This window comes from Drosophila takahashii, chromosome 2R (assembly GCF_030179915.1).
Source record: "Drosophila takahashii strain IR98-3 E-12201 chromosome 2R, DtakHiC1v2, whole genome shotgun sequence".
Classification (NCBI taxonomy): domain Eukaryota; kingdom Metazoa; phylum Arthropoda; class Insecta; order Diptera; family Drosophilidae; genus Drosophila; species Drosophila takahashii.
The window spans coordinates 27798293-27816859 of record NC_091679.1 but is presented as its reverse complement, the minus strand read 5'-3'; the positions used below and the strand labels follow the sequence as shown (position 1 = coordinate 27816859).

Genomic DNA, 18567 nt, shown 5'->3' with positions numbered 1-18567 from the left:
GAACTGCAACACCTGCAACCTGCAATCTGCAATCTGCAACCTGCAACACTGCGATTGCCAGCTGAACCACCTGAACCACCGATCTCTCTGGGGCTGACAGGTCAGAGTGAACAACCCTAGCCAACCCATAGCCTCCTGGTAGCTCCCGATAGCTCCCCCGATTGATCCACTCCACATAACCACATACCAGCACCACAATTGCACATTACTACCATAGATATCCCCGGCAGTACTACTACCGCATGGAGCGCGGCACCAGCGGTGGTCAGCAGCAGCAGCACCAGCAACAGTCGTCGCACCACCACCAGCAGCAGCAACAGTCGTCGCACCACCAACAGCAGTCGCACCACCAGCAGCAACAGCAGCGACACCACCAACATGTCGTCGCGGTGCACAGCTTCGATCCCTATTTGACCGTCGGCGGGGCGGACGAGGAGCACACGTCGGGCACCTCGTCCTTTGACAATCCCGCCACCAAAAAGAAACCGCCCAAGCTGAAGCCCATCCACCGATCCCTGTCCATGGCCATCGACAATTATGCACCGTCTTCCGGGAATCTCGACATGGATCTGGACATGGAAATGGGCATGGAGATGGGCATGGACATGGACCTGGATATGGAGATGGATATGGAGGGCGAGGGTATTGTCATCAGTGAGAAGCCGCTGATCCACCGCTCGGCCTCGCCCCTGCCCCATCCCCGATCCGGCGCCCTACCCCCGCAGACCCTAGCAATCCCTGCACAACAACAGCAACAACAGCAACAGCAACATATTCTAGCCCATCCCAGCCAGCGTGGTGGTGGGAGTGGTTCCGTATCGCCAGCCCTATCTGCCCGCCAGCAACACCATCACCTCCTCCAACAACAACAACAACAACAACAGCTACACCACCAGCAACAACAACAACAACAACAACACCAACAACAACAGCAACATCAGTTGCACTTGCACACTTTTCAGCAACTGGCCGCACAGGCAGCTGCTGCCAGGCATCAAACAACCCACCAGCAGCATTCACAATCGCACCGCCAACATCCGCAACATCCGCATCCACATCAGCTTCAACATCCGCATCCGCATCAGCATGCGCACTCGAAGAGCTCACCAACCTCACACGCGGTTAGCCCGGTGCTGGGCCAGCAGCACCGCCAGCAGCCGGACATTTACCTGGTCAGCAGCAGCAGCAGCCTGGGCGATGGTGTCGGTGTGGGCAGCATGGGCATGGGCAGCATGGGCATGGGAATGGGGCAACTGGGAATGGGAATGGGACGATCGTTGGGTGGGAGCACATCGCCCATTCAGTTCATTGACATGGACGATATGCCACCGAATCCGACGATTGCCCCCCCGCAACAGCGCCCAATGCTGAAGAAGAACCTGTTCCGGCGATCCGACACCATTGACGTCCATCCGTCTACCAATTTTCAGATGAAGAAAACGCATTCCTTCCACGCGCAACAGGATCCCGCCGCCCTGGACCAAATACAGCTGGCCGTTGCCGCAGGCTCGGGTGCTTCGAGTCGTCGCACCAGTTCGGTGAGGGGCAACTTTCTAATGCCCGGTCCACCCGGGGGCGCCAAAGAGATATCCCGTTCGCCGTCGCCCAGCCGCAGGGGCTGTCGGTCGCACCGATCGTTCAATGATCCGGCTCGAAGGCCCAGCGTTAAGCCCGATTCGGTGGTGGAGTCGCAGATACGGCACCCATCGCTGAACGACGACCTGATGGAGCCGATGAACGGACGGAACTTGTTTGCGGCCCCCACCAATCTGTCGCTGGAGAACGAGCTGTTCGTCGACACGCGTTCGCGCAGCAACAGTCACACCAAGATGGAGGAGCTCGGCCTGGCGGAGATCACCGCCGCCGCTGTGGCCGTGCAGCGACTGCGCAAGCACTCCGGAGCGGGCTCCTTTGAGGATGCCGCCGCCGGCCACAGCGCCACCCACCCGCCTTCAGCAGCGAATAGCGTTAAGCAGAAGAGGGAGTCGCACCACCCGCACACACGCCAGGTTAGCACACACAGCCTGGAGCTCGACGGACGTCCCTCGACCTCGGCGGCAGCAGCAGCGGCGGCCGCTGCAGCGGGCGGCCATGGCCTGCAGCAGCTGCACAGTGCGGCGGCGGCGGCCAATGCGGCGTACCACTTCAAGCGGGGCGCCCAGCACGGTCGCTCGCTCTACCTGTCGCCCAGCAATCTGGAGGAGCTGGCCGTCCACCGGCCAGGTGTTCTGGCGGCAGCAGCGGCCTTCCAGGGCACCAACGCCAGTGCCAGCGTGAAGCAGGCCAAGGCCCTGCACAGCGCCAGCGTGCGGCTGCGCAGCTATCGGGAGACTTTGAGCGCCTCCAAGAAGTCCAAGAGCTTTATTGGCGACGCCAGCGCAGGGAGCGGTCCGCAGGCGGGCGACGACTTTGAGCTGAGCTCCCCCCACCGACGCAACAGTCGCCCGCTATCCACAGTTGTGCCTGGGTCCAGCATCGAGGAGATCAAGAGGAGTCCGCGAGCCATTTCCGCCTCGGCGGCGGCGGCTGCCTTCATCGAGGAGAAGCGTCCGAGCTTCGAGCGGAAATCATCGCTGACGTACGACCACGAGCTGAGCGATGCCGCCTTTGCTGCCCAGGTGCTGAGGCCCTTTCATCACAAACTGGCCGCCGGAAGGAAGGGCTCCGTTACGGGGGGCTCGCACAAGCTGAAGAAAAAGTCGCTGAGCGATGAGACCGACGAGGACGAGGCGGCGGATCGCAAGCGCAAGCGGATCGTCTGCATTGTCCTGTCGACGGTCCTCTTGTGCCTGGTGTGCGCCAGCGTTTTCGTGCTGACCATCACGCTGACCTCCAGCTCCGGCCAGGGCGGAAAGAAGGCGCATTCGTTCAGCAGGGACACCCCCGTCCACTGGACGGGCATGCGGCCCTCATGAACTCCAACGCAGAGGCTGTGCTTCGGCCCATTCACCACCCACCTGCCAGCTGGTTATCCCCTGACTTTGGACTCGATTTCGTTAACGTTTGCGTTTTCGCTTCCGCTTCGATTCCGTGCTGTCGTTCCGCTCTACGTTTTGTTTCCTCTGAGTCTCCGGGTCTCTGGTTGCCCCGGACTGCTCATCTGACGACTAAGGATTGAGGGAGAGGAGCCAGTGGAGGAGATGCAGCAACTATCGAAGAGTCTGTAAGTAGGAAAGGCCTTGGGTGTGAGTTTCCGAAAGTAGAATGGATGCTGCTCGATTTGCAGAAGGCACAAAGCGTAGAGGGCTTCGATTGTTGGTTTAAAGACATCGTAACTCTTGTGATTTGTAGGAAAATGAGTGTTTAGAGCAAGGGCCCCACGTTGGGCGCCAATTTGTAAGAACCCAGTGCAGAAACTATTTCTATTCAGCAGAGACCTACTATCAATCAGACATCAACAATCGAAATTCTCTGCAGACTGCCGCTTTTTCTTGTTAAAAATAAATGAATGTTATTCCAATTATTTTCCACAAATACTTGAGCCAAAATAAAAAATTCCTTAAACTGCATTCCATCTCTGCCCCAACGATGCAAATCAATAAACGAGGTCAGCTTGGGTCCATTATCGGGCTTAAAGGACCACAGTCAGTGTGGCCATATTGCCATATGTCCTTACAGACCATAAAACTGTGCAAATACAAATATGTGTGTCAGCTCCAGCTCCCTTCTGTCCACCAAACCAAACGCTCCCACTCCCTCTCCCCAAACACCGAACTCAAACAAAAGCAAACAAGCAAACACACACACGACGCAGTAGCTGGGGAAGGAATTTTCAAATATTGAGCTGGCAAAAGCTCAGCAAAATCTCGAGCATTACATAACTGACTAACTGACTAACCTGCCAGGCAAACACGCACACGGCCATAAAAAATGATGCTGTACTTACTTACCATGACTTTAATGACTTTGACTGCATCAGAAGCCGCAGCATCTTCTTGCCGCAAAGCCAAACTAATCAGCACGTGTGTGCGTGTGCGAGTGCGAGTGGGTGTAGATGTTTAGATGTGCGTGTGCCGGTGTGTGTGAGTGTTATTTAGCCGAGGACAAACAATGCTTAACCGACTCTCAGTGGGTGGCAGCGGGTGACTAACTGACCGACAGACAGACAGACAGACAGACTGGCAGACTGAGCAGCCAAGGCCTGCGGAGACCTTTTCCTTGGTTATCCTGCTCTTTTTTTATACACTCGCTTAATAGTTTTGTTTGTTAACGTGTGTGTGTGGGTGTGCAGCATCATTACGGCACGGTACGCTTGGTTTCCTTTTTATTATGTGTGCGTGTGCCCACAGACAGGAGGCACGCTCACACTCATAGCCTTAATTTCACGTTGACGACATGGAAACTAGGTTACTTTTTCAACTGCGCCTCAGTGAGCGTCAGAAAAGGGAAAGTGCGGCAACAAGAGCGATAACAACGGCAGAAGCAGCGACAAAAAAAATATAAATATAAACTAACAACAATTGTTTGTTATAAGGCAGCTGCAGATGCAGTCGCAGCAACATAAGCAACTCATGCTAGTGACATTGCCCGATGGCCTTGCCCAAGCCGAATGTCCCGTGTGACCGCTAAAGTCCCCAAATTGCCAAGCCCACTAGCAAGTTGCAGCTTACACATAAAAAATGCGACAAATTGACAGTTAGCGCAAGAAGAAAGTTTGAGGTCAGGAAGAATCCAGCCAGAAAGTTATTTCTCTCTTATCTTAAAGTTCAACTGCAAACTGTAGCGGAAACCGCTTTATCAAACTGCTCAAGGTGCAAACTTATTGGAGATAGGATGCAGAAAATACATCTTTTAGATCCTTTCCCCGGAGTGCGATTAACTTGCATCCTAAGCCCTAATCGAAAAGTTTAACAGCAGCCTTCAACAGAAACCTTTTGATCCAGAGGCCCCAAGTTGGGCGCCACTTTGTTTGAAACACCACTTCTCAGCGCACTCTCATTTCGCTCAGTTATTATTTACACTTGACGTAGTTCCTATTGTGATATTCATAATTGAAAGCAATAATGGACGAGTTGTTTCAACAAGCTTTTCATTACGAAGGCAAATCTGTTGCATGTTGCATCTCCATCATGCTCTAGTTAAATCACAAAAGGGAGAAAAAAGCTAATGCCACAGGCGGACCAGACAGCGGAGGCAACAAAAGTGCATCAATAAATTCAATTTGAAGGTACAATAGATGCAATACAATCCCCAGAGCCACAACCAGAACCAGAGTCAGTTCCATTCCCAGGCTGCTAATTAGGCGTCGGTCGCCATCCGTCAGGCAAACTGGCGTGACGGCCAGGACACAGAATCTGAGGCAGGAGCAGAGCAGAGGACGGGGGCCTTTTGCTTTCAACGCCACATTTATAATTAAACAACATGAAAGACAAAGCGCCCGGCAGACAGAGCAGGCAACTGAACGGAAAGTGTGGGCAGGCCGGGGGGACTGAGGAGGCAGGCTCAAAGTTACTCGGCAGCATTTATGAGCGCCCATAATGGCTGTTAACAATTTAACTTGTTTACCGGTGGGAAAGTTATATGTTAATTGGTCTCGTATAGCCTCTCGCACACACAGGCGCACGTGAGCGGCTCCAGGAACTGGGCACGCACAGGGCTCAGCCACGTCCTTGAGGACCTGATCAACTAGGCAATGTCCTGTAACCAAGGATACTTTGTGTAATAGGCATTACATTAATGATTAAAGTCGGACAATCTTTGGATATTTAAAAGTCTTTATTTTCTACGTTTTAACATTTAACTCAGGTCAAATGTGTCTTCTATTTTTCTTTCACTAGCCGTTCTTATTTCCAATTAAAGTACATTTTATTAAAAAAAACAAAGTTGAGGTAATGTAGTTTTCCTCAGGGCCCCATAGACTCTCTGCATACAAAAGATTATTAATCTACGAATAAATATTACCCCAGAAGCAACCAAATCCACCCTTCACCTGCTGGCTAACTTGAGGGCCCCAAAAGCAGGGCAAATGGAGGAGGCATTGTGCTGAGTAGCTCCTACTTACCAGGGCAGCAACAAAGCCAGCAGCAAACGGCACTTGGCCAAGTGAATAATGGCAGGCATCGTCACCTGGTCCCAGCCACTCCTCCACTTTGGCATTAACACGTTGCGATTACGCCTCATAGCCCATGCAAAGGCACGAGCTGGTAAATGGGAACGGAGCCTGGATGGATGGACATATCCTGGCCAGCCTGGGCCGTTGGAAACCGCCATGTGGCCTTTGGCCCACATATATGCATATGAATTTGATGACGACAGCAGTAGCAACAGTAGCTGCGGCAGCAACAGCAGCAACGATGTGTGATGTGATGTTGCATCGTGGTTGCACTTCCACTCGTTAAAGTCGCTGGCTGCGGGTGGAAATGGGATTACTAATTTTTGCAATTAAATGAGAGCGTAAAAAGGGGAAAATTACTTAAATTTTTGCACTAGCCTTGCAGCAGAATGTGTGTGTGTGTGCTTGTGTTTTTGTTTGCGTTGTTCGTCGGTCTGTTTGGTGGCCATTTGGGGCAATAATTTTTTAATTAAATTTCAGCCGAGCGCAAACTGTAAACTGTGCAATGCCAAATATATGCTCGAACCGATGGAAACTCTCTGAATTAGCAGCTTTTCCGGCAAGTCAATCAAATTACACACACAAAACAAGGGAGTTAAACATTTAGGGGCATGCAACAGTTAAAGTTTCGCATGCGGGCAAACAAAAAATAACCGAACTGTGACTGAAACGGCAACTGTGACTTGTCTCTGTGTCCGCGTGTATGTTTGTGATTGATTGGCAAACAAATTTTGACACTTTACACAGCACCACGGGGCAGGTAACAACCAATGTTTGTCCATCCAATAACCCCACTCACCGCCCCTTGCCATTCATTCCCATTCCCGTTTTCCATCTCCAGTTTGTTGAGCGTTAATTAAAACTGCTGTAAAATGCACAAAAGCGTTGAGCAAACAGCAACCGCGACGACAATCGCAGGGGCTCATGTCAAGGGGGTTTTCAAGGGGGGTTGGTTTGGGTTGGGGTGCGAAAAAACGAGTACCGTGTGTGAAATGGGGGATATGTACTTGATATGTGTACACATATGCGAACGTGATAAGCAACAGCGGAAACGGAAATACAAAAAATAACAACGGAGAATGTACAATGTTGGACTGTGTTTAAAGTAAATAGTCTGGATTGATGAAAGTTGCATTCGAGAATTCATCAACAGGCATTTACTTCAACTGCAGTTTGAACGAAATTCAACAGGAAAATAACGAGTGCGCAGTGAATTTTTACATGTATTCTAGTTTACTTGTTTGCCTATAAACTTGTTCCATTAGAGTTATTGAAAAATAGGGGCCAGTAAAAAAGTTATTGCTCATAAACCAAAAATCTGACTAGCTAAAAATCATTACTTGCATACAGAATGTATATCTTTTCAAAGGTTTTCTTGACTCTATACAGAAACTTTAGTTAATGAGCGATAATTTTAACATTTCTTTTAAATATATAATAAAATATATCTTAAGTATCAAAAGACCTTCGTGCACGAATGCCTTTCATTCCAACTTATGCAATCCAAAATCATTTACACCGATCTCTATCGTTGACAGTGCGACAGGAGAACGAGCGGAACATCCGCGAGAATCTGGAGCGCACCTGGATGATGAGGAACCGCACCGAATTGAATCTGCAGCGCCAGCAGATGCAGGAGATGCAGCTGCACGTCGTCCCTTGAGCGGAAGGAAGGAAGCGACACCGCTGCACCAGATGCGACCGGATGAGATGTCAGCGCGAGCTGGAAATGCCAGCGGTTGGCAACAAGACGAACAAGTTTGTGGCAGGAAGCCGAAGGACCCTTCTGCCCCCTTCGTCCTGCAATCCCCCAACTCCTTTTTTGCCCCCGCCCCCCGTCAAAGTTATGCGCACAAAAGCTACAAAGAATAACAAAGAATACAAGAAATCGAAGCAAAAGAAATTGTTAACTAAAAACTAAATGAGGATGGAGCACTCCGAAGTGCTCGGCTAAAGCTAAAGTTAATGCTAATTGTAGTTAAGTCTGCCCGAGCGGAAATCACTTGTTTTATATCTAACTGAGAGGTAGACTCCACTTAGAGCAAACCAGAATATGAAATACAGTCAGTGGTCGAAGAAAATCAAAAGTGATGAAGTTTAGTCAATAGTTAAAGCGTTGTTTATAGAGTTACTTCGATGGCATTTTAAATGTTAGATCGGGAACGTTCTGGTGTTCAAAATCGTCCACAAACAATTTAGAAAAATAAAACCCACAATTTTTGTTATTTGAAAATGCGTCAAAAAAGCCCAAAAAACAAAATAAGTTTGTACTATTTTTCACAGTATATTTAAGGCATATTTTCAGGTGGTTTTAAATCACCAGAGAATTATTCAACAATTTTAAATTTACAAAAAAATTCACTTACATATAAAAATTTATGATTTTACAACTGAAAATTTGATGACGAAATTGTTTACCAGAACGAACCTGATTGTCCTGTAATTATTGTGCTTAGGATGTGTTCTAGTTGAGGCTGCAGGACGACGCCAACTGGAAGGAGCAATTAAGCGAAAGGTTTCGATTGTTCAGTTGATTAGCCAAATGGTTTCAATTTTTCTTTAGCGAGCATTCCCCCTTTGGTTATCCCCACCCGAAAACTCCCATCCTGAATGGCGTCGACTGGGCAGCTGGCGAGCGGAGAAAGTTGGTCAATAGTTACGTCTGAAGCTAAGTTGTTAACTGAAAAGTACTCCTAAGTAAATGTTAATAGCAATAAACAACAGAAAAGTTTTTGTATCTCTTAGAAGACGTTGGAGAAGAGTTAGAGGATGAGCGCAAGCACAAGTATCAAGTATTCCAAGAAACATTTTGAGTAAAAATACGATTTTCATAGGCTAACAATAATTGTAAAAGAGAAAGGGCAGCAGAGAAACATTCAATAGATTTACTCGTACTTGGAATAACAACTTGTGCCAATGAAAACCCAGAAAATCCTAATGTGGCGTAGCGTAAATTAATAAACAATTTAATAATAGCAACAAGGAAGAGTTAGATAATTAGCGGATCGATGTGAAACTGTTACTTAAGTGCAAAACGAGCTTGTTGTCGAATTAATTTTTAAATGGATTTAAACTAAGTGAAACTAAGCTAAATGTTAAATGTTTTTTTAGGTGTTCAATGTTACAATTAATTTGTGGTCAAGCAGCCGAAAAGAGGTCGAATTGATTGCCCAGCCTTTACCAAATGAATAATTTTACGAACCTGTGCTAACTCAGTTGCAAAGTTTAACGACAAAATTTAGCTTAAAGCAAACTTCTATCGGTTTCAGCCAAACGGAGCGTTGAAAGCTTGAATACAAAGTTGTGAACGAACTTCCCTGTCCGCCCAACTCATCTCTCTGCCCAATTAACAATTATCCGGAAATGTATTTTACATCGCAAATGTTTCCCAGTTTTCGCCCGAATGCACAAAGGCAATTTAATAGGTTTTTGGATTCTGGCGTTAAATTAATGTGAGATCCGCAGATAAGAATATTATTTTGTATCCACAAAGCTAGCTTTTGTATACTCACCTGCATGTCTGTTATATAAATACCAGTTTGAGATCTATCTTTTGCTAAAATCTTTTTGTTTTCCATTCGTGTGAGCCATCTAAATAAAATTAATCAAAAAGTATTGTTTAGTTGCAACACTATGCCAAAATATTTAATTTGTACTAGAATTTCCAAACAATTTCTTTTCTTAGTATTTTCTAGTATTTCTATTTATTTGCTGTTGGCAAGCGGGGAAGGAAAAGTTCAACGATGGGCAGGACGAAAAGAAAAGGAAAGCTTTAAATTAGCTCAATAAATTGTAAACTTATACATTTAATCGGATCGTTGTTAAATGCAATGCAAGTACGTCAAAGACAAGGACTCACACACCTCATTCAGATTTGTAAGACTTGCATTTCGGTCTAGGAATAAATTTCGTATTCGACCACCAGGTCATCGAGGCTAAACGCATTCAAATTTACGCAAGGAAACCGCAAAGGAAACTAAATATAAACAATCAAGCCACACATTGTACTTAGTGATTGCATTTAACAAGAGGGGCGAAGAATATTTACTAGGTTCGCATAATTGATTTAACTGCATGCTTAAACTAACAAACGAAAGCGGGATATTAACTGAGCGGAGGTAAAGGAAAACTAATGGAAACAATACAACTAATGTGTGTAATTACGGCTAGCTAAGTGTAAAAATGTAAGCTGAATTATTATACAACCAACTACAATCGAAGCAAGTAAATTGATGTAATTGAAATACTCGTAACGTTTTAGGGCAAAATACCAATGAATAATGAATAATGACACAGGTTAAACACAAACACGCAGCATGAATAAATTAATGAGTAACAAAATTATTTCTCGAGAAAAAATCAAACTTTTTAGCCTTTGAACGAGAGACTTTTGGTGCCCAATCCAGTTTGAGCAATTATTTACAAGTAAAAAGAAAAAACGTAACGAAACACAAAGAAAGACACATACAACAGAACCACACACATGCAGATGTATTGTAAATAGAACAACAAACCAAACCAAATGAGTAAATACCAAGTAGGTACATAAATAAATAATGTAAAAGGCTTATCCAAGTAAATCAACATTAAATAAATTAACAACGGAAATCAAACAAAAACAGGTAATACTTCAACTTGTGTGCAAGGAATCAACTTTTACTGTTAATTGTTGCTGGCAATGCAAAATGCAAGAAGCAAAGCCAACCGAAAAACGAAAATTACAAAAATAAACCATGAAAAATGCAAAACAAATATATTTAAAAATACATTTGAACGCCTTCAGCGTTTTATTCATCAAGCAAAAAAAGTTGAATCGAAAGAAAAAGTCAAACAAAAGCCATACAAGCGATAAATCAATTTGTGTCACCTGTGTAGTAAGTATATCTCAGTATTTGTAACTGAAATTGAAAAAGCGTTGAAGTGCAGGCATCAACCACAGCAACAACAAAGAAAAATCAAATGAAAATAAACTGAATTTACAAGTGGACTTTTGACTATTATTTACGAGTAGGCGGAATGGTTAGAAATTTCTTATTCTTAGAACAGGGTCGCCAGTTTACTTCTGTGGAGAAATATTGTTCCATTCGCAAAGAAGTAAGTACCTATCTGTCAGAATGGAACTTTTATCATTATGTACAGGCAAAATAAAATGGATAACAACTATAACAACTTGCCATTTTGTTTTAGTTTTATTTCAGATTTATTCTGTTGGATGTTTCCCAAATATTTTTAGCTTCACCTGCGGATATCAGATTAAATTAAACTCGTGTTTCAATAAAGCTTTTATAAGCAAAACATTTTTTATTAAGAACTTGCATTTCAATAATAAAATATAAATTTATGGTTTTGCAAATTTGCTTCATAGTTTATCACTCATACGCACTGTTGTCTTTGATCAAAAAATTATTTTAATCTATGTGGCAAAGATTTCTACTAAGCAAGTGTTTTAATACTCCCACTATTTAAACCCGATTCTTAATTTGAAATGGTAAGAATTCGGAGAACGATTTATTCCATTTAATTATAACTGTCATACGTGTCGTATGAGTAATTTATAGGGAAACTTTAAGACCATTCCGCAACGCATAAATCTTAAAAAAAAGAATTTTTTCAAATGCAACACAGTAAAATCTACCTAAGTAAATAAGGAATTTTTTTACGAAGTTTTTTATTTTAAATTGATTTCCATATCTGTATGTAAAGACTTTTCTAGCACCAAAAGGAGGCCGTACAAATTTTGGAGCGCCATCTCTTGAAAGCTTTCAGAGGGCAAGGTGAAAGCGCCAGGTTTTAAATGTGCCCCAACACGCATAAAATACCGCAGCCCCAACCGATAACTGGCCCCAAAAAATACCAACAAGTCCCCCACCGATGACTGGCGCTCCAAAAGCTCCAGCTGGCCAGCTTTTGCCCATCGATCGCCATGAGCTTATCGGACTCGCGATCTGATCCGAAAAGTGGAAACAAAGTGAAGATAAATTAATTAGCAATTAGCCAGTGTAAATAGACTGTTGTCAGCCGACTAGCCGACTAGCAGAAGCAGCTGAGCTGATAGTTCCGCTTTTGCCCCGCTCCGCGTGGAACCAAAATAAACAAGCGAGTGAAAGGGGTGGAGAGGCGGTGGAGAAAGGGGAGGCAGAGGCAGGGCCAGGTGCTGTGGAGAGGGGGGAGCGGACAACGAGGCAGAAACAAAAGCACAAAACGGCGGACAGAACCAGTCGAAACAAAACAACAAACCGGAGCGGACGCACTCGAAAAGCGAATAAAATTTATTTCTGTGCTTAGTGCGAGATTGTGTGTGTGCATGTGCGGTTGTGTGTCTCGTGTATATTTAAACAATATTTAAAAATCATCCGCCAGACGAAAGACCGAATAACGATAAACGAAAAGCGAAGATCTCCCCCAGCCGCCACAGCGAAGCGGAGCAGACAGATAAATAAAAACAGAATCCGAGACAAAAACAACGCGACTGTGACGCGGCAAGGTGCTGGAGGTCACTCGGCCCATTTCGCATAGCACTGTATAGAAGCAGTAGCCGTAGCAGTAGCACCACCCCCCGTTAACCAGTTCCAGTTCCATCCGCCCGCAAACAGCACGCGCGATCTGAAAACACAAAAAAAAAATAACTAAATAACTACAACAAAAAACAATAGCAAACTCACGCGCTTCATCGTTTTATTGGCCGCCCTCTCGACTGATAAACGTCAGTTGATAAATATATATCGCATCACACTAAAACAAACACACCAGCAAACAAACACCAATTATTCCAATAAAGCCAGCGCCAAGTGCGAATGCGCCCTCGATTTGTATGCCATCAGCAGCACTCGGTTGCCCATTCCCAAACCCATTCCCACTTCCACCACCATCCACATCCCAATCCCCACTCACATCCCCATCACATTTACGGCGCCACTGACGTCAGTTATCGGCGTTATCGCACCGCCAGCATGGTGGTGGCCGAGGGAGTTACGGACTCCGGATCGGGGATCGGAGTGGGGCACTTCAACGAGACCCCCTTATCCGAACTGGGCATTGAGACCCGCACGCAACTATCCCGCATGCTGAACCGCAAGAAGGTGCTGCGATCCGAGGAGGGCTACCAGCGGGACTGGCGGGGCATCTCGGAGCTGGCCAAGCAGAAGGGATTCGTCGACGAGAACGCCAACAATCCTATGGATCTGGTGCTGATCAGCTGGAGCCAGCGGAGCCCACAGACCGCCAAGGTGGGGCATCTTGAGAACTTCCTCGGCATCATCGATCGATGGGACGTCTGCGACGACATCCAGGAGAATCTGGGTAGGCATTATATATTAAACTTACTTAAGTTGACAACAGTCGGTATCTATAATTGAAAATACCTCACTTGAGTTTGGAGTGCCATTAGTTTCAGATCAATTTAAAATTATATTCAAAAGATTGCAGTTTAAGAAAGCCGTTTGTAAACGGTTTTCTTTAGTTTTCTAACTAAATAAAATTTAAAATTTAAACATATTCACAGGAATTCTTTACTTCCACTTTATAGCGTAAATAATCCAAAGATTATAGCAAAAAAACTTCATATAAAAAGAAAACGGAAATTACACATTAGTGTTTTATTTTAATACAAATAACAATTGGTTGATTCGTACTCAGATTTATGATGGGAAAAACCATTTTGTTCTTGCGCTTGTGTGGATATTTGTAACGATATCCAGTGTAAGCGGAACGCATATATATTTAACTTATCTATGACGAGTTTATCTAATTCAAACAATGGTTATCAATAAATACATAAACAAATTGAGTTATGATGAATACTAGATATGCAGTTACAAAAATAACTTTTGAGTGATTTATTTTCTTTTTATTACCAACAACAAAATATTTACTTGTAATATTTTTAGTACCCAGAACTCAAAAAAAAGCTAATGCCATAAATGGAATTCTCCAAGCAATAATTTCTAATAGCCCTGCCACAATAAATAATTCAAAAATGAAATTTTTTAAGTTATTTTCACAAAGGAGATTCACATGACAAAAACTGGTGTCGGTTATAAAAAGACCTAAAGCACAATTTTTGTTTATCACAACATATTTGTATAGAAATATTTGTTTTGGTCAATATTTCCTATGTTTTCCTTGAACTCACGTTGTATTTGAAGACAAATTAAAAAACTTAGAAGGTCAAAGCTAGATTTATGGAAAACAAATTTGTTTGAAATATTTTATGACCATTATTAGAAATATTCCAGTAATACATATATTGGTTGAATGTGTAAATTTGATTTATAACTAAATTGGCCAAATTCCCCAAATATTCAGATTTATATACACAGATTTTGTTTTCGTTAAATTCCAAAAACTTTCTGCTGAACATATTAATGTTTCTATAAGTATTTTGTTTTTCAGTTTAAGTTTGAAGGAATTCTAGAAGTTTACAGGAGATATAAAGCAATACTTATTTCGATATTATTGTTGTATTTTGTATATTATATTATTTATATTTTATAATAGCCAAGGACACCCAACGCTTTAATATCAAACAGGAGCAGCGACAGACCTCTCTGGTGGAGGCGTGTCCGCCGCCCCCCAGCGATTGTTTCGAGACCAATAACAACTACAGCAGCAACAACAACATCACAGTGGGCCAAAGTGTCCAGATCCTGAGCGAAGAAGATCAGAGATGTGTGCAGATGGGGCAACCGCTGCCCAGATATAATGCCTGTGTTTTGTATGCCGAGGCAGACATCGATCATGCCACCGAGATCATGAATAATCTAGAGTCCGAGCGATACAATCTCAGGGTGAGTGAAATCTTCTGGGTGTCTCTTGTGTCTTCTAACAAATAACCGAGGAACCTTTAATTACAGCTTTTCCTGCGCCACCGCGACATGCTAATGGGCGTTCCCTTCGAGCATGTCCAACTCTCCCACTTCATGGCCACCCGCTGTAATCACCTGATCGTCGTGCTCACAGAGGAGTTTCTTCGGAGTCCGGAGAACACGTACCTCGTGAACTTCACCCAGAAGATACAAATCGGTGAGCAGCTGCTACGCAATTCGTAACTCAGGGTCGGACCTCATAACCCGTTCTGCTTTTTCGTAGAGAATCACACTCGCAAGATCATACCGATTCTGTACAAGCCAGATATGCACATACCCCAGACCCTGGGAATCTATACGCACATCAAGTACGCCGGGGACTCCAAGTTATTCAACTTCTGGGATAAGTTGGCGCGTTCGCTGCACGATCTGGACGCCTATTCTATCTACTCGACGCGACAGGTGCAAACGTAAGTGTGGCTTGTTTATTCGTGGGCTGGATCGATATAAATCTTCAGGGTGATAAGTAATCTCTTCAAGGTATACATTCAGAAAAAAATAAGGTTTTAAAACTTGAAAAGAAACAAATGAAAGGGAATTAAAAGAAAACCTTACATTTTAGGGGCTACCAAATCGCTTTTTTGTATTCACATAAAATTCTCTAATGTATACCAAACTGCTTGTAAACAAAATATATAAGCAAATACCACATAGCGTATGTGAGATCAACCTTAGAACAATCTGGCAGGAATTTTTATTTAATTTTGCGTGTTAAGATACTTTTGTTTTCGGAAGATGCACTCAGACGATTTTAAAATAAACGCCCAGGAAGTAATACACTGCGAATGAGTAATATACTTTAAAAAAGGCAGATCGGAAATAAACTTCATTATTTATGGGAGTAAGATTAAATATTTCCGAAATTAGTTATTCTTCGGATGTTATGCGAAGTGATTAGGATATACATAAGTGAAGCAAGATTAAAAGCTGCCTCAAACTTTGCGTATTTCGTGACGTAGGCCTTTAGTAATGCTAAGAACTCTCTTCCACAGACCCTCACCAGTGGAGGAATCGACTCCTCAGCGGGTAACGACGCCCAGCATTCGGATACAGATCAACGACAAGGATGTCACCGACATGCCCAACTACAACAACTATAAAGTGGCGGACGCGGAGACCACAATTGTGTCGGTTTCCGGGGATACTGGATCACCTCTGCCGGAGCACAAACCTAAGAAAAAGGATCGATTCCTGCGCAGAATCACGCACAGTTTTGCAAAGACGCCGAAGAACGATGGCGGCAGTGCGAAGACCCTGCGACATGCCCACTCCGTCAGCACCATAAATGTTACGGAACGGGAAAGGACACTCAGTGCCAGCAGCTCCAATATCTCCACCACGTCGGAGAGCAAGAAGAGCTTCATCAAGTGGCAGCCGAATATCCTGAAGAAGGCCCTATTCTCCCGATCCAGCAACAAGCTGCAGACGCCGGGTTGAGATCTTAGTGTTAGGATAGCCATTAGTTTGATTCCTTGATTCCTCGTCGTGTGCCCAGTCTAGTTACGGCCGGCCATAAGTCGCCTAGCCAACGTCGTCACCATCCACGCTTAGTGATAATCGCTAGCCTAATCCCTATCAAAGTCAACTAACTTAATATACTTAGACGCACTTGTTAACTTATGTAAGACAACAACGAATAAAGACAATACCACATATCCGCACAAATGTATCACAAAGCACACGGACGACCGAAAACGATACGAAATGCTATATGTATATGACTGTAGGTTTGATAAACAGACAAATTGGCAATTGCGTTGAGTGAGGTTAAATGCGCGACACTGCTAATCGAAGCCCTCAATTAACTGTTAGTCACGCGTTCGATAAGTGACTTACTTAATTAAATTATCTCAGTTGCTGTTCTCACAACTCAGAACTCACAGCTCAGACCCCAACTGAGATGAGTAATGACCAAATGACCATATGACCATATAAACTATACGTATTATTGCATTGTGCGAGCAGTGCTTTATCACTTTGTAAATTGCTCAAGCGGCTCTAAACGATTGCTAGCAATAAGTAAACTGTTTGTTTTGGGTACCGCCTCGGGCAGGTTCTCCCATGTGATTAGCTTTACCGTTACCAATTGTTACTGATTACTGATTACTTAGAATGCGTGCCCATATGCCTGATGTGCACTGAACACACACTTCATACAAAGCAAAGCAAAGATTATCAATACAGTTCAGATACGTAATCACATAAAACAAAATGCCACAAGGCATCGACTTTTTTTTGATGTATTGAAAGTCTTTCGACAGTGCGTTTCAAAATCATAAGGGGTCGACAACCATATTATGTTTAAGTATCAAGCAGAGACATAAATAAAAACGGGCTATAAAACGCTCAATGTCGGGCGTCGATCGCTAGAATTTCGACCTTCGCGCCACGCGTCATTTATGGTTATGAAACGCACCGTAACCACATCGGAAATGAGCCAGCTCCAGTTGAGCGGCAATAAACTGTTCAATGTTTGGCTCAATAATTTATTGTTGGATGTAGACAACCTTTAGTTCGTTCATGTTTAATAAACATTGCAGTTGATGTGTGAATCCCCCGTATATTTACATACAGTCGTTCGCATACATACATATTGAGTGGAAATGTTTATCGCGATCAGTTCCGGTTAATCTACAAGACAGTTCGAATCGGTTTAAATTTTTGTATTTTTTTTGTTTTATTTATTTTCTGTTTTTTATTGTTTAAATCGTTTAATGTTTTAATAATAGCTCCTCGCTCACATTCCTCACTTCGCGTCTTCCTGCGCCTAATTTCGCTCTCTGTGTGTTACAATTTACACTGTGAACAAATTTGTTTTCTTTTAGCCTTACTGCTCCGTGCGACTTGAGCTTGTTCTTTAAACTTTGTTTTTTTTCTTTTCTTGTTTTTGTTACTTTTTAATTGAATTTATGTTTTTTGTTTTTGTTTTGTTGTTTCTCTGCTCAATGTTGTTTTTATGTGAGTGTGTGTATTTATATATATCGATTTATATATGTTATTAATTTTAATCTGTCGTTTGTTATCCGCTTAGCTTTGTTTTCCTTTGTTAGAGTTATTTTAATGATTTCATTATCGTTTAACAAAATTAATAAAAACAGTTTGTAATTTGTTTGCTCTTTGTTGTATGTATATGTTAATTGATCAATTTATTCGTAATTCGCAATATTAAAACAATGTAACGCATGATGTTGCATCTTCTGCCTTGACTCGCGCTCTATGAGTATTATTTGCAAATTGTTTCGTAGCTTAATTAATGCCTTTCTTTTGGGGATGTCTTACATTCGTTTCGACTTGTTATTCATCTTATAAATCTAACTGATTGCATTTACACAGAGTGTGTGACGACGAGTCTGAGTGGAGGGGCAGGGCAGGGCCTTGAAGTGGAACTGGAATCTGGAATCTTGAAACTGGATTGGTCTTGGACTCAATTCGGGGGTTCGGGATCGAACAGAACCTAACTAACTCAACTGGAACTAAGGTTCGTGTAAGTGTCTGTTTGTTCTTTTAAAGCGTTATCTTCTATATTTAAGTGTTAACAATGATTATGATTATGGAAGTCAGCTGAAGAAGTCTGTATCGGTTTGGAAGTTGAGTTATCATCGTATTGCGAGTTCCCGTCTTATAACTATGTTATGCTTGTTGAGTACGCTT

At 43.6% G+C, this 18567-nt stretch overlaps 3 protein-coding genes across 3 annotated transcripts in view; all 3 read left to right on the top strand.

Annotated features, from left to right (window-relative positions):
- Window positions 1-9589, top strand: part of LOC108061560 (pneumococcal serine-rich repeat protein) — a 73731-nt gene extending 64142 nt beyond the window's left edge. Inside the window, exon 8 of the mRNA XM_017147851.3 lies at window positions 7591-9589. Coding sequence (XP_017003340.2) covers window positions 7591-7715 — 125 coding nt within the window. The 3' untranslated portion in view covers window positions 7716-9589. The remainder of the gene's footprint in view (window positions 1-7590) is intronic.
- Window positions 77-7679, top strand: LOC108061559 (uncharacterized). Its single transcript, XM_017147849.3, has 2 exons — window positions 77-3163; window positions 7591-7679. The coding sequence occupies exon 1, from the start codon at window positions 243-245 to the stop codon at window positions 2913-2915; it is 2673 nt and encodes an 890-aa protein (XP_017003338.2). The 5' UTR covers window positions 77-242; the 3' UTR covers window positions 2916-3163; window positions 7591-7679.
- A 2366-nt stretch (window positions 9590-11955) lies between the features above and the next one.
- Myd88 (myeloid differentiation primary response protein MyD88) lies at window positions 11956-18122 on the top strand. The gene is made up of 5 exons (XM_017147803.3): window positions 11956-13351; window positions 14549-14838; window positions 14905-15073; window positions 15140-15326; window positions 15909-18122. Exons 1-5 carry the CDS (start codon window positions 12847-12849, stop codon window positions 16351-16353), a joined length of 1596 nt encoding a protein of 531 aa, XP_017003292.3. The 5' UTR covers window positions 11956-12846; the 3' UTR covers window positions 16354-18122.
- Window positions 18123-18567: the final 445 nt, after the last annotated feature.